The following is a 23,050-nucleotide window of genomic DNA, read 5'->3' on the forward strand; positions in this document are numbered from 1 at the left end:
AGGTTAAATGTAATTTTGATCCTAGCCCTAGAGTCTAGGCTTTAGTAAATCATTTAAATTAGAAAGAGTGTAACCCAACCCAATTCCGTTATTTATTCCGTTTGAAGAAATATAAACCGATCTAACATAAAAGGAAAGCAATCCTAGCGTCTGTTGCCGTAAATAATTAACACATTGTTTTACGATTAGGTCGTTAGTTAATCATAGCAGGTCCACTGGACCTGTGCAATGGATAATTAAGCATTTCACGAAAGACTATCATTTCGTGATACGGTCGACTATATCATGTCTACGATAAAATGGCCGCGTCATACACAAAAAGATATGAGGGAGGAGCTTAGACAAAAATAAAATACAGTAAATATAGTAGGCCAGGCTACCCCACGGTGCTATTTTATTTCATTTTTGGAAACCCTAATAATACATTTTGTGACACATAGTGGGGCTAAAGCCAAAATTAAAGATATTTGATATAAGAAAAACAAGCTAAGCAGCGAAAGCCGATAGCAAATAATATAACGCACCAAAGACTTGGCACTAAAAATGGTGTCGAGGAAAACCCAAGTAGTATAAAGTTTAGTCAAACACCAAATATAGGCAAGTAAAAAAATACTCGTGTTCTAAAATCGTTGAGAATTTTTGTAATATGTTCTCAAAAAAAAATTAAATCTATACTAATATTATAAAGCTAGAGTTTGTTTGGCAGTGGGTCGTTTATTGGCAGTAATTCCTAATTGAAAGTGTCCGAGTTGAAAACATATTTTATATTGCATAGTCTATGTATTAAGGGAGGCTATATTACATCACGTTAATTATTTAGATGCTATCCTCTGTACAAAAAAAAACTGTCTGTGGAAAATGCGTTCTGATCTTAAAGGTAAAAGCTACACTCTGAGCAAAATTTAAATAATAACTCGTTAATTAAAGTTTAACTCAGAAAACACTTGCGTGGGACAGTTATTGTCGTATCTCCATTGGTAAGTATATGTTTCTATATTATATCGTTATATATTGTACATTTTCGCATTGTAATGTTTATTGTATGCAGATGCCGTGAATTACTTTAAATATGGGTAGAAAAGTGATTGGTGTAATTGTTGTAAGTTATGCGTGATTTTGGTGCTACATCTGAAAGGGCTCCACTTCTAAGTTAGTGAGTAGGACACATGCCGTCTGGGGGCCCTAGAATCTGTGTAATTTTTAGCAATGATGATTAATCTTATAAAATACCTGTATGTGTAAACTAGCCAAATGCACAGTGAGCTTTAGTTATTTATTTCTTAGGAAATAAATTGGCTATTATAACCATTTTTTAAATTATGTAACTTGGCACCCATTTAGATTTCAATTCTTTTATTGGCAAAGTCTACAAGCACACGTATTTTTTATAATTTTTTACTCAAAGTCAAATATTTTTATTCAAAACTAGTGCTATTAGACATGAGGATTTCTCCACAAAATGAAAATCCATGTCCCAAATTTTAATTAATTTTATGTAGCAAAACTTCATATTTGTTAGTTGTTTTTTTTAACAATCACATATTAGGTATTCTTGGTATGCTACATCTTATTTAGAAATTCAATGACGGAACTTTAATCATCATATATTCCATTTCAAATGACATTAGTTTACAAAAGATAGAAAATAAATGGCAGTACAAGTTAGTAGTATTGATATAATTCAACAATAATCATATTTTTACAATACAATTCAAATCAAAATATATATGCACGAAATCAGAATTTGGTCCTTTAAAGTCATCTTTTGACGAAAATTTGACTTCATTAAGATTTTCAAATTTTAACAGTTCCCTGATTTGAAAACCGCAATGAAGTCAAATTCTATATTGGCATGAAACATGTTGAAATGGAAAGGATAAAGAAGTTTTTCGGGTGTACCATGTACTTTAGTAATGTTTCTTTACATAATGTATTTTAATTTTTTTTATTAATTATTAAGAAGTATCATACAATCAAAATTTTAAAAATAGTGTTAAACCACGAAGTTGTAAGCTTTACAAATAGTTACTATAATAACTAGAATTTGTTTAAATATTGTTGATTTATTCATGAAATTACGTTATTTTAGAACGATAAACAAAAATAAAGACTTAATTTACTAACTTAAATAAAACACCTTTTTTCTATATGTCTCTTACACGATTTCGAATTAAAACACCCATAACTCCAAAACCAAGAACAAAATGCGTGGGTTTCCTCCATACATTTTTTTTTCAAATATGCTTATATTACTTTTTTAAGTCTTGTAAGGCCGATTTTCCAAAGGACAGAAAAACGTCCATATACTGTTGAGAAGCTACAATCAATTAATGAACTTTTCTCTCTTTTATTAAATTAAACTTAATTGCTAAATAAAGAAATACGCCTCAATTTATGTAGGTATATATGTATTCATCAGATAGTATACGCCATTAAATGTCACGCTGACGCCATTAACTAAAATTATAAATTTCAGCTTTAGTTGACGAAATAAATACAATAACTAATTACTAAAGGTAATAATTTGGCTACATGGGATTTAGGCTCGCATTTGTCAATGACGCTAAGTCTATGTTTGATCTTGAAATCGTTCTCAGAGTTGAAATCGGTTTGTAAATACGAGCCTTAGAGTACTTTGTATACGTTCATAGTATTCAATGGCCTACCAGGTGTCTTTTCAATTGTTCATTTTTTTATTGTCATCGTGATTTGTGCTCTTCTCCCATACTATAACCGTTTTTTAATTCATCTTGTCTCAATTGTTTTTTAATTCAACTACCTAAAATTATGTCTACAAAATTTCAACGTTTTTCTATTAATTCCATATGCATGTAATAAACCACTCCATACACATATAATAAACTAATAGTGAAATTAATTTTAATATTAACAACAAAAAGAAAAAAAGAATTTTTGATAGACTCTAGAACTTTAGTTAGTCACTTCAGAACTGTATAATCTATCAGATTTATTTAATAGATTGTTTTAATAGTTCACCCAATCGTACGAAGTTCGTCCTCGAAATCGATCGAAGTATACGGTAAGTTAGCATACAATGGACTACAAGCACATTCTCTTTCAAAATGGTAAGAAGTTTGATATTACTTATTATTATTTGATAAATTCAAAAACATGATTGAGTGGGGAAAATCGTGTTTTTATCACCTATAAAAAATATCGGAAATTTTGGAGATTATAGTGGGACTGGGACCAGGTAATTGTCTAAAACTTAAATATCTGTACAAGATAAGAACGAGGAACGAGAACTCGTATCTCGACGACGTAATAACTAATATAATAGTACAAACTTACAGATACGATACATATAAATCAAAATGTATCTATCTATATATGTATTAGTAACGACCCCATCGACACGACCGGTTTTGAATTGTCGCAGTATCTGCAAATATATTAAACATCCGGCTGAATTTCTAGGCTTTTCTTCTAAACTGGAATAATAAATTGCATAATGATTTTATACACAACATATTTTTAATGACCTTGTTATGGCAAACGTCTTAAAGAGTTATTTTCAATGTACATAAATATGAATTCAATCCACATAAATATGAAATAGTACGTAAGTTAGACACTAAAGGTAAAGTTAAATTATGTTGGTACATGATATGGCCCACGAAGTGGACAAAATGGAAGATGTGGAGTACAAAATATAGTGTAACGTAACGTGAATTTAATAATAATGAAATTAATACAATTGGTGAACTTTAGTATAATTACAGTGCACACATAAAACTTAAAGAGAAACTAGGTGATATAAATATACATGTATTGATCTATCCGTGAATTTGTTCCATTAATTATTTGTCTATGTAAATTAATAACAAAATTCAGCTAGTTTTATATTATAAAAAAAAGTATCGCTAAAAGCACATCCATTAGTATATTAATGTATACTAATGGATGTTAGCGATACTACTATTATGTGAAGCAATATAATATAAAATATTTTTCATACTTACCCGCACTAAATAAACAAATAAAAGAACTTACGAAAATACTTAACAAATTAATAATATATAGGAGAAAAAAATCATAATATCATAAAAAGTAAATATAAGAGATTTTATTGAATGTGCTGTATCTCGTACAATATATATAAAACGTTTGGCATTGACCATTTGTAGCGCTAATTAATCATTTTATTACCTAACAATTAGCTGAACTGGTGGCCAAATGTATTAAGAGATTGTTTACATTAAAACTAGGATCACATACCGTTTAAAATGTTCTCTTATTCGATCTTCTCGTATGTTATCGGGTAAATTTCCAACCCACAAGTGCCGAGTCTCTCTAACCATCTTGCTTCAAACTCCACATTAGGAATCATTACCCGTTCGCGTCACTACGTGGCAAAAATCAATTTTGCACACAACTGTGCCGTACACATTTTGTTTAAATCACTTCTTAATACACTAGAACCATTGTGTTATTGACACAAGTTGCACTTTATGAAAAAACAACACTATGTTTCACTTTTACGACATTCGAAATTTCTTCACAATATACACTCCACTATAAACACACTACGTAATAGACGCGAGCGTACTCTTCGCGGCTCTCGAATTGACAGTGAAGCCAGCTTAGACGCGAGTTTGCCGATAAGCTCCGCCTTCTGACCGCTGCCGCGCAAAGTGGAGTGGGTGACCAGTATTAAAATCGTTTTCGCCAACACCAAATGCAGTACATTAACATTTTCTTTTAGAATTTTCTTCAATGTATTGTATTTTATTTTTCAATTCTACTCTAGACGTATACGTATGAATTTCTCGCCTACAAAACATTTCTGAACATTAAAATAAGTAAAAAGAGTGGGGCATATACTTAGCTTAAATACGATTAAGCTTTACTAATCATAAATATTTAAATATATTATCTTTCTATATAAGGCTTTCTCTGTAAAATTAAGAAAGTAAGAATTTAAAAAATATATAGTGAATGGGTTTCTAAAAAGATCCGCTGGCCAGCTTACCCTGATTTCACCTGTCCCTTTCTGTTCCATATACTGCTATCTCTTTTCGTCTTAGAGAAATAGAAGCGGGTGTTGCTACCAGAAAAGTTTACCTGCTTATTAACGCTTCTTTTAACATCATATATTCTTAAATAGAAAATAATTATATCGAATTAATCATAATTATATAGTGACTTTTTTATTTATCTTTTGCTTTGATTCTCTAACTTCTATTATCATTATATGTGAACTTCAGAAAATGGAATTAAATAAAATACCATCAAACAAATAATGAGCAGTGCTTATTAAGAAATAGATTGTGTAAGTTGTAGAATTATAAACTTAATTAGGTTAAGTGATAAAATTAATGAAATTATTTATAATGACAACAATGGCGAAGTATATTATTAAGCTTTTGTGAAAAGTGGAAAAGACCAGAAATAAACTATGAATGAAATTTCAAACCACGTACAAATCCTAGAGAATCTTTTTACCATACACCACAAAGTTTTCTTTGAATTTGTTAAAAGTATTTGAAAGACTATAAGGAAGACTATAAGATAAATCAGCTTCACGCTTCACGCACACAGCAGGGTAGGCAGAGGTAACCTAGTGTTAAGACACTCCGTTCCCCGCTTTCTGCCCAATTCTGGAGGCATTGCCTGTTGAGTGGCAGAACTTAACGCCGTTCTTTACCTCAACACCAGAGCGAAGAAAATGGAAATATAAATGTGAATAAATATTTCATATATCTACTTATATAAGGAAGAAGATTCTTTATTTAGTTATGTCAAGTTGATAAAGTACAAAAGAAAGAAATTATTAAAATAGAAAAAATAACTAGTTACTTGAGATAAAGAGTGATCTAGCGTCAGATAGTATAATAATTATGAATTTGAAATATTTACAGCAAGCCCTTTCATTTGATGAATTTAATATTAAAAAAGGGTCTAAGTGTCAAGTTTTGTTGGGTAGCTTATTCAGTGATGTATTTCGATGTAAATTGACTATGACAAGCGGCCTAACATACCAGTGATTTTATTACGGTATTGTTTTTAATTTCTTCCATAAAATCAGTCCTGCATTGCTGACATACTTCTTTATATTATATCTTTTTGATTAGAAATGGGAATGAATTATTGTTTTTTCGGTTCGGTTCTTTATTTATGGCGCTTCGAGCGTGCCAGTTGAGCACTATTCACTTCGCCAATGTCACGTTGTTTATTGTTTTTTTCTGTAATGGCAATAAAAAAAAATATTATAAATGTCAGCTGTCAAACTAAAAAATGACAATTAAAAATTTCTATATTTATAATCATGAAATGGATAACGACACATTAATTCATATTTCGAGATAAATCCCCTTCATTTTTAAATCATGTTTAATAGGTCTTCAAAAACATTGCGGCTCGGTTTCAACTACAGTAAATACTTTTTATCTAACAAACCGGAAATATTTTCAAACGACGCAATAGTTTTGAGTGATAGCTGTGTGAAGAAGCTGAAGGAATTATGTGATACTAATATATTTTTAAGATTATGTGTAGAAAGCGGAGGCTGCTCAGGCTTCCAGTATAAATTTGATCTGGACGATAAAATAGCTGACGATGACAAGTTAGTAAATTCTACTTAATTTCTTTATTATAAATATTTTTGCCTTATCGTTAATTCTGAATAGTAGTATAGAAATATATATTTTTTTATTGATTTTGTATAAAGTTTAATGTAATATTTAATTATTATTATTGTTCTCAGTAATCGAAGTTTCTTTAATTACCTTTACATAATCTTATTTCATAAGACTCGGACCTTATTTCTTTTGTTTTAAATAATTTTCTTTTCCACCACATGTAATAAAATATTAGCAAAAATTATATTTCTGTTTAAATATAATAAACCATAAATCAGTTGTGGTTAATTAATTTTGATTGGACATTTGTTTGGATAACATCTACATATACTTCAAAAAATATTTCACTTAGATATGTAATGGTACATAATTTGATAGCATAACAATTTAATTCCATCTGTCCTTTCCAATAATAAAATAATTACAATATATTCTATAGTCAGAGTGGTGTTTATTTTATTCATTTTAATTAGAAGTTATTATGTTTTTTAACCTCCCTTTATGCCTATAGGAGGGTATACATATATTTATTTATTTTATTTATACTTTTGCCCACATTAGAGACACTGCATGTGAAGTGATATTTTCTCTACCAGAATGAGGAAAAAGATAATTCATTTTCCTTTTTAGAGAACAAACCCATATCCATTGCATTTGCAGTAAGTCCCACTCTGTACAATAAAAATACATTTGAAAGATTATACATATTACTTTAAATTAAAATTCAAGAAAATCCATTTACAATTTTACATATTACCATGTTGCAGAATCTTTGAAAGAGATGGTGCTAAGGTTGTTATAGATGAAACTTCTCTAGATTATATTAAAGGATCAACAATTGATTACCACACAGAGCTAATTAGGTCTGCTTTCCGAGTAGTACAAAATCCAAATGCAGATCTGGGTTGTTCATGTGGAGCTAGTTTTTCCATAAAGATTGATTAATTAAAATTGTTATTATTTATTTTAAAATATTGTATATAGAAATGAAATAAATATGTTAGAATAAACCCAATTCTTTTTATTTTTTGTCTACCATGAAAAAAAGTAAAAATGTGTCTCAATAGGGATTTCTGCCAGGATCATGTACTATAGACGTAATTTTGGCCCTCAGAACTTTGACGTGCTGTAGTGGAAAAGCTTCAAGAGCATCACCTGAGATGGTGTCCTCACATTGCACATCCAGAAATCGTGTGAGATTGGGGTGCTTTGCTATGTCTGTCCCCGGAGTGAGACCTCTTGAACAACAAAAGAACCACTGATTAGGTATTGTGACGTACAACATGCGAGCCAATGGAGTAACCATGAGTTTGTTAAAGACTGCAAAGTGGAGTGGAGTAGCTTGAGCAGGAAGGTAGTTTGGCAACATACACCGGGATTAATGACAAGAAGAAGAAGTTGCTGGGAGGAATTATCCATATAAGGATATAGTTATTAGTTATTATCCAACTCTCCCGTACTATGTTCTAGTTTCAAACACATTTTCTCACATATTTTTATCGAAATGTAAATGTACAGTAGTAAGTTAGTTCCATGTAAATTCATTTAAAATGTTTATGCAATTGGAATTTCTTCATATTTTAACAGATAAGATTTCATTGGAGTCCTCTGGTAAGGCCACTGTGTTTCCAATTTACTCTTCTACCGACCGAATATAAATTAATACCCTTGTATGTGGATGTCTCAATGAGCTTACTAAAAAAGTCATCATCGGTAAGTCTAAAGTGCTATTGTGTGAAGGGTAACTTTGATCTATAAAAAGTGCATACTCTACGTATTTAATGAAATGAGAAGTTGCTCCATAAGAAGTCTTTTAATTTATGGTCATATGTAAGAGATAGAGAGAGATTTCTCGGCTTTGCTTTAAATAATATATTTAATATTTTTATTTCCTCTCTCTGGCAACGAGAGTACAACACTACCTTTAGAAAACGGCGGTAGGTACCGTAAAAAGCGGAAATGTCTATTAAGACATTAGTGAAAAAAGTTCACATTAGTGAACGATGCTGTCAAGTGTTAAGAACACTAGTTTTCTAAGTTCCCTCTGCCTACCCTGCTCTGTGTGAGATACAGCGTGAAACTATAAAATGAATATTAAAAACACTACCATAATATTAATGATTTGAATTAAATAATTCTCCATATACCATTAATCTGGATACGATTTTTTTTAATTCTAAGAAATTCTTATAAAATTGTTTTCTCGATTCCCACAAATTATATTGAAATGTTGATATCCGAGTCTTTTCATTTCATTACTTTTCATAATCTAAGAAAATAAATTGATCGACTTGTTATTGTTTTGGTAAATTGTTATGGAGGACAGACATTACAGGCGGTAAAATAAAAATCCGGATTCTTGCACATTATCTATATTATGGACAATACTAATAAACTATTAGCATAATGTAGATTTTGAGAAATAATAATAATATTTTCAATGTATGTATGGAACAGTGCAATGCCTAAAATAATATTATAATTAATGAGATTGTGAAACATTAATAGTGGCCCATACACTTTCAAGTTTCGTGGCCGGACGCGTGATCATTGCTTCTGGTTGATTTTTATTTGGGGAATTGACAGCAGATCTGAAAACACACAGATTATATATAATTATTATAAAACAATTGAACAAAAATAAAACAATCAAATTATTATAAAACAAATTTAATATTACTATTTTATCTACACATAGTAGGAAATTAGAGTAAGAAAAGATATTTTAAACAAGAAGCCGAGATGTACGCTCACACTTAGATCACGTTTGCTGCAATCTCGTATTGGGAGTATCGAACTACTTCAACGGCCTCATAACACAGAAAGGTCAAATCGTGATTGTGAAACATGGTATTATGATTGTAAAATATAAACTATTTTTGTTCATCTTACTACATTATAGTATAAATAATTATATTATATTAGTATTAATTATTATGCCTGAAATTTAAAGAAATTCAGCTGTAAGAACATTAGTGACATGACGTTCTGTGTTATTGAACTAAACATTTAACCATATATTATCACAATTATTATTTACCGAATATTGTAAATTTGTTAAGTCACATGTCTCTAGTCTCTACCTGCTCTTCAGAGCTTAAGCATTCTTTATATTTATTCAATCTTTTTATATATTTTTTTTCACAATAGGTTTTCATTGATACTTACTGCTGCAATTCCCCTTTGAATGTAAAAGCATCATTGATTTTCTTAACGTTATGAGGAGAGTAACGGTTGTAGAAGCCCCAGATGCTGTTCATCAACTTGCTGTTATATTTCAACGGAGTTAACTCCATCACTGTAATATAATATACCGTTGTGTTATTTTATAGTTACTAAGAAATATTATACGCCTGTAAAAAATAATAAGCAATTTGTTAACTAGTGAGAAATATTAAATATTTTGATTATACATATTATTATTTAGTAATTTTATTATAGTGTTATAGTCTTACATTTCGTTTGAAAGTATTGAGGTGGATCCTCCATCTTCTTTATATTGGATATTTTCATATCACGCTGGGTTTCTCGAATGCGACCCGCCGAAAACGCGGAAGGAGGGATTGATGCCATATTTCTTTCACAGGCTAAAATAATATACATTTAAGATTAATTATTTAAAGTAACGTTTGTGAAATGTATGTCTAAAATAAATGAACTTATTAGTTAAATTTGTGAGGTTAATGACGTCCGCCATCTTATTCACCAATAGTTCATAAGTTAAGATATATTTTTTTGATTTTGACAAAGTTAATTGCAAAATTATTATGTTTATTATAATATAATAAAAATAATAAGTGCCCTTACCTTTACACACTTTGAAAAATGTGCCTTTAGAGGCAACGTTTACAAAGCCTCCAATAGGGCTTGGATGGAGACCAACGTAAGAGTATAAATGGGAAGCTTTAGCCAGCACCATGAAATCTTAGAAATATAAGAGTCTAATAAAAAGAAAGTAAGAAGAAGTCGTGAGAAGATACCGAAGCGAGCGGAGCAATGCGTGTCTGAGATAGCACTGCTCAAAATGGCTGCGAAATACTGACCCCCGCGGTGTTATCGGCGTCTAGTCTTCACAGGTCACTCCGAGATAACGTTAAATTTACATAAAACATTATATTATGTTAATATTTAACTTGACTACAAATATTTACCTATGTTTTAATATTTTGTGAAACTGAAAGCAGAGAAATGATTTAATGTCAAATTTAATTATTTGATGAAGAAAATGCAAGTAATTTGTGCAGGTATAGAGAGCATTTGTATGTTGTATAAGATATCAAAGCTAAAACAAAAAAATAACTTACATTAGTTTATTTGTAGGTTATAACCAAATACACTATTGTATTATGGAGCTATCTATATTAACCAAGCGCTCAACACAATGCGATATTTGGAACGCGGAAATAAGAAAACTATATATATTATACAGTAGTTTATCATTAGGTTCCTTTACCTACACTTGTGAAATAAGCGTACAGATAAGAAACAGGACACTCGATCTATACTATTCTCAGTTTTAATATTTTTTTTGAAAATAATATTTATTATCATAAATTCCTTAAGTACAATTAATTATAACCATTTTTTTAGCTTCACACTTTATCGCCCATATACATATATGTAGGTAGGCAGAGGGAACATTGTGTTAAGACACTCCGTTGGCGTGGAAATGAAAATAGGCGTTACCCTAAATGAGAATCGAACCCACAATCGTCGCGTCTACATTCAGACGCTGTGCCGCTGTGCCACGACCGTCTCTAATAATAAATGTACCTACAAATATTTGATAAGCAACAAACTTAAGAACGATTTTTATTACAATTTAATGTAATCTTGTTTATTAGCCTTATATGGTGATATGTCTAATTGTGTACCTAATAATTTAAACCTTTATTATTTTTTATATTTCACTGACACAGAGATTCCAATTTAAAACAAAGTATTTACTTAATTGCGATAGAAAATTTTAAAATTTAGAAATTAATTTGTGTAATAAATGTAATTAATTGAAATTATTATATGACCGGTGACTGAACTTTATCGGAAGAAAGGTACATTCGCATTGACATAATCAGCAATAATTTCTATTCCAGGGAATATTATAGTAAATTAGTAATATTATGAACATAATTTCTTGATCTTTTTCTAATAATGAAAATGCTTAAAAATTATTTTTAGCTGTCGCTACCGTTGTAAACGTTACAGGTTATGGGTTCAATTCCCACTCGAGGAAATACTTTTTTTTCATTTTCTCGAGTGGGGATCGAACCCATAACCAGTCGCGTTTACAGTCACACTTTGAACCCCTGCGCCACGACTGATCTCTATAGCAAGATTTATATTTTTTAAAAACATCACATGACAACAGTTGTTTATTATCATATGAGGTCAATTTTAATTAAGCTAATTTATTTAAAAAAACAATAAATATTAACAGTTACTGTTATAATTTTAATACCTACTCGATTATAAAAAAAAATGTTTACAGATGATAAGTGCCATATTGTCACTTCAAGTCCTCATGTTGTCGTGGCCCCATTTATATCCCGGGAAAAAAGTTTATATTTTTTGCAGTGTTTGCGACTCTAACGACCAAACGTTTTTACGTTTTTGCGAAGAAAATAATGATCTTTTGGTTTTTTAGTATTTTATAACAATTATTCAACTATCTTAGTATATCTGGTTTACTAGTTTCGTATAGTACCTAACTATACGAAACTAGTAGGAATGTACCTACTAGTTCTGTATAGTTCTAAATGGGAATGCAAATTAAATTATATTTAAATATTTAAGGCAAGTCAGTTCAAATCATAGTAAATGACATGACTGACATAATGAAATGATAGACATACACTAAATATTTCAGCTAAAAAATCTTTATAGTAAATTTATTTTCATTTCCTCCTTCTGCCCTTCAGAAGGAGGAAATGAAAATAAATTAGAGCGCGGCGTTGTGATCCACCGCTCAACACGCAGTCTTAAAAGTTCGGCTGAAAGTGAGGATTGGAGTTAAGGCTTAGGAGTACTTAACACAAAAGTACTTTTTTTCTTCCAAGCTAAGTGGGATCGAGCTGATTTTTTATATTGGTTCAGAAAAATATAATTCTGCAATAAATAAACAAAATTATTATATTTTTAGGAAACAAGTGTCGAATTTTAAAAAGTTACCGAAACTTACTCAGTACAGCTTCTATTTCATTCTCTTCTCTTTTAAATTCTCTAAAAAGTAACCGAAACTTACTTACTCAGTATAGCTTCTATTTCATTAACTTTCTACATTCTCTCTAAGCCCTGAGTAGTTTCAAACTGACAATTTAATTTGAATTATATTAGAGCGATCGAGAAAGTCGAACAAACGTTAAAATATCTTTATCCCAATATAACAACATACATAAGTTATTGATATTTAAACTGTGTTTTTGACGTCAAGTACAGCTGTGCGTCAGAGCCAACTGTAAGTAGGTCTAATTCGTCATGTATTGTATAAACGTCATACATTTTAACATCAGTTGCATCTGATGAAACAAAGAGAAATTATTAGAAAATAAATATATTCACAGGACCGTAATCAATAAATATTTATTCTTTTGTCTCGTTATTTAAATATATTAGCTTCATTTGTTTGTATCATTTCATGTTGGAATAGAATTGACGCCATTGTGATGCAATTAGAAATTTTCCATCGTTATGAAATATTCTTAGGTCATGTGGTTTCCTAAGAAAGTCCTATCACTCGTAAGACTCCAGCATTACGGTCTACGTTTTTTTTAATATTGGTTTTTTAAATAGGAAAACAAAATAATAAAACACTATAGATAAAATTACGTGTATTGTATTTTATTTAATATATTTCGGCTTACATCTACACAAATTGTACAACAGGATCATAAGTAATATCTTTGTAATACTCATTAATAAAAATTTATTATAATTTCAAGCGTAATTCAAAATTAAATCAGCGGCTCATACAATAAAATTGCTGTTATAATATGAAATTTAGAAAAAACATTATTACAGTAAGAAGGGTACACATTTATTCTATTTAAGTACCTTGGTGCTGACGTAAAATCACTAAAACATTAAAAATATAGTTAAAATGCTGCTCATTGAAATATTTACATTTCTTACTTAAATGAATAAAAAATTGTATATTTCATTCCAAATAGTATATTGGGAACTTAGTCTCAATGCATTCGGCTTACGTATGTCGTAAATACATAAATTGTATACAAATTATATACAAAGACAAAAAAATATATAGTGTTACGCTTACACGCTACTAAAATAAATAATGAAATAAATTATGGCGTGAATGTTACTTGGGCCGAGATGCGATGGAAAATACTGCCTTGCTCAGTCAGCACCCACTCCTGGAGATTATCCTGTGAATATAAACAAAAAATATATTGATAAATGCATTGTTATTAATTATAACGATCCAACTATAGAAAGAAAGAAATTTTATTTTTTTATTATTTATTTCGTAATATGTAAATAATATAGTTTGTATTTTATAGATCCGTAAATACAATAACTAAATAGTACTTAGTGTTTGGTTCAACAGAACCACGATCAGAGATCCTTTGTTTCATCTGGTATACGAGAAAAGCTTGATTTTTTTTTCTGAAAATCTGTTACGTTTTTTTCTACATATCGGAGAACACAGTAAAAAGACACTATATTCTCCGCTATATACTTATCGTACAGTCAACCACGTACCGCAACATCGCTTGTAGGTCTAGTACGTGCGTATGACGGGCGGCACGGTCTGACACTCGCTCTGGTCGAGGGTGTGGTCGATGACGGGGCGGTAGGAGAGCGCGGTGGCGCCGGTCGCGGGGTCCGTCTCCGACAGTGTGTGCTTGCGCCAGTGCTGCTCGAACGGGAGTTTAGTCTGGAATGTGATATTGGCATATTTGAGATTACAATATTATATAATGGGCTAGATTCCAATCCTTTAATCCGGATTTCCGGTCCCAAATTCTTTTAGCATTACGCTGTTATAAAGAATGGTAGATATAGATAACTTACACTTTATTCACTCTTTTTCCGTTTAATTGTTGAAGCATTGCGGGCTGAGTGGTGGAACTGAACGCTGCCGTTTGTTTTATTGTCCGAGCGAAAAAATCAAAATAATTAATTTTACAAAAGCGGACATCTTTCACGTTTACAGTCAGATACTGACACTGCGTTACGACAGCCTCAATTGCAATTTAGTTAAACATTGATATACAAAAGCTACATTCATTGTCTCATGTATATCAGTCTTATGTATTTGAGAGAGAAAAATAATTTGCCAAATAAAATGAGTAAATATAAAAAAATATATAGTTACAGTTAAAACAAAGACTATCTTAAAAAATAGATGCTTTTGTCTATATTTTTGAGTAACATTACATCTAAATGTTTAACAGATAATTCTTTACAACTTAATAAATAGGTATGTAATTCTAAAAATACCTGTCCATCTAAAGGCTTTGAATAATCGAGTTCATCCCTCCTGGTTTTGAAGTCCTCTCTGGCATGAGCTCCCCTAGACTCCTCACGAGCGAGTGCGCCTTCTACTATTTGCACTGAATTGATTAGAAGGTTCTGGAGCTCCAAGGTCTCTACGAGATCGCTGTTCCATATTAATGATCTATCCGATACATTGACGTCTTCCATTTGCTTGTAAATCTCGTGGATTTGTTTCTGACCTGTTAAATTAATTACTTATTTATTTGTTAGTTTTATGGTCAAGATGAATGGGAACCACAGTGTTCCCATTCATCAATAAATTTTTGACACATTGTGTACTGAGTGACGAAACTCAACGCCGCGCTTTACTTTTACACCAGGGCGAGGAATTTATTCCCCCGAGTAGAAATTGAACCCACAACGGTCGTCTTTACAGTCAGACGCTTTCACACTCAGCCACGATGTTTAAATTAGAAAAGAAAATTGTTTATGAATTAAATAAATATTGTGTTTTAATTTCAATTAATGAAAATAAATATTTATTAGATGCGAAATACAAGACAGCTGCTTAAGGAGTTTATAGTAAACAATACTATCAAGTAAAGTAAACATATTGCACTTTGTTTTACTTTAAACATATACATAAACAGAAATTAATTTAGAAGTAATTTGAAAATCTATAATAATAATTTTAATAAGCCCGCAGGACAGCTCATGGAGAGCTAATGGAGAGTGGCGGCCCCATGGACCTGAGCCCTCCGGAGAGGAATTATAATATATCCCTCGCCTCTGACTTGTTGGCGGGTATCGTGAGCATGACGAAAGCCTTCCGAAAGACCGTATTCCTTGGAACCCGAGAGTAACATATTTGAATAAATATTTGCCCAGGGCTGAGTTTAGCCATGCAAAATTCAATCTTTCATATTTGGCAGCGAAAACGAAGCTAAAACTAGAGTTTTCCTACCTACCTCTAATTCGGTATAAACATAAAACTGTTTTTTTTTGTAATATAAAACTATCGTAAACTTTATTTAAAAATATTAAATCTACGTCACCTTCTTCAAGAGTACTCTTCTGTCTGAACACAGCTGCATTTTTTTGCATGCATTTCTGCATGCGCAGGCGCAGGTCGGCCGTCGATATGCTGCCGTTGGCGTATCTAACTTTGTCCAAGTTTGCAATGCTTTCTTGTCCAGTCGACTGTATTCAATGGAAAAATAATAGTATTGTTATTATATATTCAATCTTAGTAATAATAAAACTAAAACTAGACAAATTATAATCTTCACACTCTGTTTAAGAAAACCTACCAGTACAGAAATAAATTCATGTAAAAAAAGTCCTAAGAGTAGATTTTAATATTTTTTTTACAGTAAATGTAAGAAAATAATTATTTTTAAGTGAATACTTAATTGTTAAAATAAGTTTCTGTATACTTTACATAAATAAATAAGAACCAAGGTTGATCTTATATTTCGGGAAGGTCTAAGATAGCAATTATTTATAGCAATTAATAATTTTATTTATATTTTTTAGTAACTATAAACAATTTATAAGATTAAAACAGATTCTTTTATCAATAATAAAATAGGCCTTGAGCTTTATAGTACATAAACATTTAAACTAACAACTTTAGTTAGGTTGATGTGTATTGGGCCACAGCTGTGTAAATATTTCATAATAGTCTAATATATATAATACAAAGTAATTTTACAAAACTGTTAACTGACCGGCAAAAGTAAAAACTCTGAAATGGAAATGGATTGACCTGGTTGCAAATAAAATGTGGGATAGTATAAGAAAATAGATCATGTATATTATCAATTGAACTCTTAAACTACTAATATGATTTGCATAAAACATAGCTAAGAACTGCCGTAATGAACAATAAAAAAAGCAGCTCTCAAATTGGTTAATTCAGGAGTTTATACACCACCAACTGTAACACCCTTTCTATTGCGTCGGGGGTTAAAAAAAGATAGAAAGAAGGTCAGGGAATAAGGGCTATTTTATCTTATTTTTCTTTATATTTTAGAACAAATTAAACATATAATTACAATAAATAAATGTATATGTACATAGCACTATAAAGTTACGTTGAATTATGGGTTCAATAGTAGATTGTGATAACCCTTGTCGGACGGATCTATTTCTTATCACTTATCAATTTACTCGTCAATTTACTCGTGTCTCACATTAAATATTTAGCAATAAATGACAAAATAAACGTTATAAAAACTATATAACATAATTTATTTTTGGCGTTAAGTTCCGCCACTCAACACACAACGTGGCCTAACTAAAGCTCCCTCTGCGTACCCTGCTACAAATATAAAAGTCGCGTTTAATGTCTCAATATTTACTCTATGGGCATGTGATAAATTAAATATTTAAAAATTAATTAGTTATATTAAATTATAATTGCTTAAGAGCATAATTGTATTAAGACATGACTGTGTGGCATGACAGGAACAAAATTATCATTATGACATACTTAAGTACATATAGCTTCTAATACCATTTGTACGATAGATAACACAAGAGAAAGTCCAACTACATATATACTGTTTTTTTTATAATATAATTATAAATACTAACATAGTTATTTATGGTACTGATATAAATATGAGATATAAAGTTTATTAGCTACCGCTTTTAGCTTTATTAAAAGTTTTTTTTGTTGCAGATTTCAGTCGTACGCGAAAAGTTAATTCTAAAGTAACAAGCAAAAACATAACTCAAAACGCAACGGAAACTGGGGAACGGAGTATCTTAACACTAGGTTCCCTCTGCCTACCTTGCTATTTGCGGGATACAGCGTGAAGCTGACTTCATTTGAATATATAAAAGGTAAATATGGTTGCACATACAATCTTTCATATATCTAAGTAGATAAACTGAAATTCTTACTGATAACAAAATCTCACACTACACAAATGACTGTTAAAATATAAATAAATAAGAAGCTGTTTCAGAACATAATATAAGGCAACTGCTAATTTAAGAGTATTGGATTATAATATTTATGTAAAGTTATTATGGTAACTTTGCCTTGATGTTAGAGCCAAGAAATGAAAATAATAATTAATTTTAATTCATTCCATTGAGTGGGGATAGAATCTACAACCATCGCTGTACGCAAAAAATAATAATGTTAATCCCATTTATGAAGATTATTTAAAGAATGAGGAAGTATGAAATTCAAGTAAAATTGAAATGGTTTTAAGTTGCTCAGAACAATGGAGAGGCCTTTGATTGAAGTGTCTTCAAATAATTGAATTTGAAACTACAAGAACCCACAGAGAATCAAAGTTACCAATATAGGCCTTATCTTAAGATAGTCATTGAGATAAAGTTGCGTCTCGGCAAGTTGTAGTGTAGGATGACCTACAGTCACTGGGAAACTTGTGCAAGCAGAGGACTAGAGTTCAAACTTGAACTCAACTCAGTGGCATGCCGTTAGAAAGGCCTATATCCAGCAGTGGGCAAAGAGAAGTTAACGTTGATAGTAGAGCCAGGTCTCCTCGCATACTTACGTCTTTCAGAGGGGACTGCTGGTCCCCGGGGCGGCTTATGTCAGCGACGGTGAGCGCACAGGCGCGTCCGAACACCACAATGTCGAGGAGCGAGTTAGCGCCGAGGCGGTTGGCGCCGTGCACCGACGCGCAGGATGCCTCGCCCGCCGCCAGCAGGCCTGGCACCACGCGGTCTTGTCCATTGTGGTGGGTTATCACCTAAGGATGGAATCAAATTAATCATCAAAATAGAAAATGGTAATATTGATGTGTTGTGACACATTCTAAGACCGTAAGATGAAGTAGACGTAACTCTGATTGCGGGCGCAATGATAGTTAACAGAATATCCGACAAAAAAATCTTCTCAAATCAGACAAACTCCAGTTTTCTAATAATAAATAAAGATACCAGTTTTAGATACAATAAAAAGTCTAATCTACTCTATAATACACACAAACTAACCTCCTCTCTAGTTAGTGGATGTATCTCCTACATAATAGTAAACAGTGTGTAATACAGGTGCCTTGGCGACGTCCACATCGAAAAGATCATGAAAGTTTTTCAAATACGACATAAAGACATTTAATCTGCCTACAAACATATATAATATTATAAAATATACAAACTAACCTCCCCTCTAAAGTTAGTAGGTGTCCCGCCCATATTGTAGTGTACGGTGGGCAACACAGGTATGGGTTCCTTGGTGACGTCGACGCCGGCAAAGATCATGGCAGTTTCAGATATGCCGGGAAGACGTTGTTTAAGCTGTTCTGGTGGCAAGTGGTGTAGTTGAAGGTGTACGTGGTCCTTTTCGGGACCGCAACCGCGACCTGAAAATAAGCAATGTTAATATTAATATAATATCAGCATACATCAATTATAATATAAGTGTACTAACTGAATATAATTGAAAGAAACCAATTGAAAAGAGCTGCTAAACTTTAAAAGTATGAACATATTTTTTTGAATCATGGCTATGAACTCTCTCTAATAAACCACTTTTCAAATAGAAAAGTAAATCAAAATACATACACGTCAAAACAACCTTCTAATTTAGTCGGCGGTTATAAATAACAACCACATATATAAAAAAACTTACCCTCCATAATCTCAACAGTCATAGCCCTAGATACGACGTCCCGACTCGCCAAATCCTTGGCGACGGGCGCGTACCGCTCCATAAAACGTTCTCCCTTGGCGTTCACCAGGAAACCACCCTCACCACGGCAACCCTCCGTCATGAGACAACCAGCACCGTAGATACCTGGGAAATTGATATGCTAATCAGGATTTTATCTTTTCAATTATAAAGAAATATGGGATGGTAAAATGCTAATGAAAATAGGTTTCTGTAAATATTTATCCAGAAAACGTACAAAAATTAACGTAGCGTGAATCGAACCCGCGCCAACTCGAAACTGACCAGGCGGGATATTTTTCTTTCCTTAGTGTGGAATAACACTTTAAAAATCTTAAAAGTTTTCTGTATATTTTATCATAAATATTGTGATCTTACATTTCGGGAAGGTCTAAAAACTGACCAACATTAACAGTAATTAATAATTTTATTATTATTTTTTGTAATTTGTATTCAATTTACAAGATTATAACGGACGATTAACATATCAGCAGGCACTGATTATATAAAATATAACCCCAAAACAAACAAAAACAGTAATAATAAAATTTCCCAACAAATCGTTATTACCAGTAGGATGGAACTGCACGAATTCCATGTCCTCGTTCTGCAGGCCGGCGCGCGCCGCCATGGCCGTGCCGTCGCCGGTGCACGTGTGCGCCGACGTGCAGCTGAAGTACGAGCGCCCGGTGCCGCCCGTCGCCAGGATAGTGTTCTTCGCTTGGAACCTGGTGTGGTGGGTGTAGAAAATATTGTTACATTTTTAGTGTTACGGTACACTAAAAATAGAAAAAATGTCAAAATAAAAAAAAATCAGAATGGGACTCCAATCGTCCAAGCTTTGCAAACTTTGTAACACTTTTTTGTGTAATTCCTTTTCTCTTTAAATATTAGATTACATCCAAGTGATAATTTCTATTAAGTCACATTATTGTTAGCGGTATCATGTTTAATATGTTTGGAAAAGGGTGGAAGTTCATATAAACACAATAGATATTTATTATTAAAATTACATATTAAATTATAAAACATTATAATTACTAAATTCTACCTTACCTATGTAAAGTTCCATCCTCAAGGTTCAAAGCAATGCAGCCTTTGCAAACTCCATCTTCCATCAACAGGTCCAAGGCAAAATATTCAATAAAATATTCACAGTCGTATCGTAGAGATTGTCCATACAGTGTGTGCAATAAAGAGTGACCAGTTCTATTGAAATAAACAAATAAATACATTTATTTTTTACCAAATATATACATTTAGAAATTTCAAATAAATTGTAGAAATTAAAAAGAATTAGTGGGTGATGTAGACATACATACATATAAACAATATTAGACCCTAATATATACATAATATATTGATCTTCTTCCTGGAATTAATCCTGGCTTTTGCCAGGGTCTGTCTTTGTGCACAACCTACTCCATGTTGCATGGATGGTCTTTTTAATATTAATGTAGTTACAGTTGACAAATAGATATGATTAATAAAATATATATAAATTACCTGTCAGCCACAGCACAGCATCTATGAGCCTGGCCACCTTTGCCAAATTTCAAAGATTGTCCACCAAAAGCTCTTTGGTATATCCTGCCTTCAGGTGTTCTTGAGAATGGCATACCATAGTTATCGAGTTCAATTACAGCATGAGGAGCTTCTCTAGTCATGTAGTGGATAGCATCCTGTTATGTTTATGAAAAATAATTATTATTTCTGTGTCTATGCACTTGAATGCTCATATCATAATATACCAGTGTTGTCCAGATTGACTGCATTTAAAAATATTATTTCTAGCTTTAGTAGCATAGTTTTGTTTACATTGGAGTTACTAATATAATCAATGTTATTAATAAAATTTACATATTCACATAATATGGATAGAAAAAAGATTACATTATGAAATATGATAAATGTGACTATTTAAGTTCAAAATCGTTTTTCAATAGACTTTATATTATAGATTTAATATGTATGTGCAAACAAATTTGTCTAAAACAAAATATATTTTTTTATTACAAATTACACAATAAGAACATTCCTTTGTAAAACTTGTTATGTCATAGCCTAATTACATTCTGGGAAATTCCATTATGACAACAATAAACATATTAATAATGTTTATTCACCTGATCACCAAGCCAGTCAGACCCTTTCACAGTATCATACATGTGCCATAACCAGCTGTCTTCTTCCATATTACCTGAAATATTAATACATATTGGTTTTACAAACATAATGCTTAAGATATTTAAATAGGTCTCTTATTATTATTTTTAGTTTTGTTGCCAATTTATTTTTTCAGTTTTGTGTTTTTTTCCTCTATAGCAAGGTAGACAGGGGGAACCTAGTGTTAAGACACTCCATTCACAAAGAACTGCCCAGTCTTCAATGTATTGCATGTTGAGTGGTTGAATATGACACTGAGCTTTGTCTACAAGAATGAGTTAATGAATACAAGTAAAAATACAATCATTCTTCCAGAAGTGAACCCAGAACAATTATTTACAGTCAGATGTTATTGCAATTTAATTTAATACACATAAAAAATTAAATAGAGTGATAATTAATCTATTAAAACTAACCTAAGGCAGCATTAATGCCACCCTGAGCTGCAACAGTGTGAGATCTTGTTGGAAATAGTTTAGTTACGACAGCTGTCTTAAATCCTTCTTGAACTAAACCAAAAGCAGCTCTAAGACCGGCCCCACCAGCACCAATGACCAATGCATCGTGTTTGTGGTCAACCACTTGGTAAGATTGTGATGCATTTGAGTTTACAGATGCCTCTTTCAATGGTGATGCACCTCCAACAGACAGATGGAGGTTCCTATATAAATAGGATGCCTAAAACAACAGTAGTTTTACTTAAAATAATCCAAATATATTAACAATACCAAAGTAGTAATCTATAATTATATAAAAGGTAAAAGGAACTTTTGAACAAGTATGTCAATCAAATTTTAATAGTAGCTGAAAAAAATATAAGCGATGACATAACATATACGAGATGAAAAGCTGTATGATAATAATTTTACATCCCCAGCATGCCGTTTCCCCAAAACATTTTTGTCGTTAGATTACATAACAAATAATAATTTAAACGCAATATTTTAATTTTTATACAAACCAATGAGGCAGGGCTACGGGCCATAGCTGCTTTCATTAATGCACTCATGATGGAACTCTCTGTCCGCACCGGAGTACAATTTTTTATTAATTATTCTCGAATATTTACGCGGCCGACATTCACTCGACTACTTTTTGACGACTGACTGGAAAGTGGAAACTGTCAAAGATAATAAGATTATAGATTAAAATTAAAATGTTATTATTTGAA

General features: G+C 31.6%; 4 protein-coding genes across 8 annotated transcripts in view; 1 reads left to right on the top strand and 3 right to left on the bottom strand.

Annotated features, from left to right (window-relative positions):
* spen (spen family transcriptional repressor split ends) overlaps positions 1–4,603 on the bottom strand; it is a 65,914-nt gene extending 61,311 nt beyond the window's left edge. For all 5 annotated transcript variants that reach the window (XM_085185879.1, XM_085185877.1, XM_085185878.1 and 2 more), the window contains exon 1: positions 4,240–4,603. In XM_085185879.1, the coding sequence (XP_085042005.1) occupies positions 4,240–4,322 (83 nt within the window). In that variant the 5' untranslated portion in view covers positions 4,323–4,603. The remainder of the gene's footprint in view (positions 1–4,239) is intronic.
* Positions 4,604–6,242: 1,639 nt separating this feature from the next.
* LOC146539051 (iron-sulfur cluster assembly 2 homolog, mitochondrial) lies at positions 6,243–7,612 on the top strand. The gene is made up of 2 exons (XM_085185669.1): positions 6,243–6,586; positions 7,370–7,612. The coding sequence occupies exons 1-2, from the start codon at positions 6,351–6,353 to the stop codon at positions 7,545–7,547; spliced, it is 414 nt and encodes a 137-aa protein (XP_085041795.1). The 5' UTR covers positions 6,243–6,350; the 3' UTR covers positions 7,548–7,612.
* Positions 7,613–8,958: 1,346 nt separating this feature from the next.
* On the bottom strand, positions 8,959–11,071 carry LOC146539052 (uncharacterized). The gene is made up of 5 exons (XM_085185668.1): positions 10,907–11,071; positions 10,410–10,776; positions 10,058–10,189; positions 9,771–9,900; positions 8,959–9,193 (listed from the first exon to the last, which is right to left on the bottom strand). The coding sequence occupies exons 2-5, from the start codon at positions 10,519–10,521 to the stop codon at positions 9,085–9,087; spliced, it is 483 nt and encodes a 160-aa protein (XP_085041794.1). The 5' UTR covers positions 10,522–10,776; positions 10,907–11,071; the 3' UTR covers positions 8,959–9,084.
* A 2,347-nt stretch (positions 11,072–13,418) lies between these two features.
* On the bottom strand, positions 13,419–22,999 carry SdhA (succinate dehydrogenase, subunit A (flavoprotein)). Its single transcript, XM_085185267.1, has 13 exons — positions 22,841–22,999; positions 22,296–22,557; positions 21,840–21,913; positions 21,220–21,395; positions 20,770–20,922; positions 20,284–20,441; positions 19,675–19,839; positions 19,206–19,405; positions 18,596–18,793; positions 16,115–16,259; positions 15,063–15,298; positions 14,322–14,496; positions 13,419–13,984 (listed from the first exon to the last, which is right to left on the bottom strand). Exons 1-12 carry the CDS (start codon positions 22,886–22,888, stop codon positions 14,341–14,343), a joined length of 1,971 nt encoding a protein of 656 aa, XP_085041393.1. The 5' UTR covers positions 22,889–22,999; the 3' UTR covers positions 13,419–13,984; positions 14,322–14,340.
* Between the last annotated feature and the right edge of the window lie 51 nt (positions 23,000–23,050).

The sequence above is a fragment of the Heliconius melpomene genome, chromosome 5 (genome assembly GCF_056956725.1).
Source record: "Heliconius melpomene rosina isolate 202511_hmr_F chromosome 5, ASM5695672v1, whole genome shotgun sequence".
Taxonomy (NCBI): domain Eukaryota; kingdom Metazoa; phylum Arthropoda; class Insecta; order Lepidoptera; family Nymphalidae; genus Heliconius; species Heliconius melpomene.

Coding starts and splice junctions, on each gene's coding strand:
- LOC146539051 (XM_085185669.1), top strand. CDS start 6,351: ATGTTTAATAGGTCTTCAAAAACATTGCGGCTCGGTTTCAACTACAGT. Junction 6,587..7,369: donor AAAATAGCTGACGATGACAA/GTTAGTAAATTC, acceptor ACCATGTTGCAG/AATCTTTGAAAGAGATGGTG.
- LOC146539052 (XM_085185668.1), bottom strand. CDS start 10,521: ATGGTGCTGGCTAAAGCTTCCCATTTATACTCTTACGTTGGTCTCCAT. Junction 10,190..10,409: donor ATTTTTCAAAGTGTGTAAAG/GTAAGGGCACTT, acceptor ATATTATTTTAG/CCTGTGAAAGAAATATGGCA. Junction 9,901..10,057: donor TCAATACTTTCAAACGAAAT/GTAAGACTATAA, acceptor ATTATATTACAG/TGATGGAGTTAACTCCGTTG.
- SdhA (XM_085185267.1), bottom strand. CDS start 22,888: ATGAGTGCATTAATGAAAGCAGCTATGGCCCGTAGCCCTGCCTCATTG. Junction 21,914..22,295: donor TGGCATTAATGCTGCCTTAG/GTTAGTTTTAAT, acceptor TTAATATTTCAG/GTAATATGGAAGAAGACAGC. Junction 20,442..20,769: donor GAGGATGGAACTTTACATAG/GTAAGGTAGAAT, acceptor CCACCACACCAG/GTTCCAAGCGAAGAACACTA.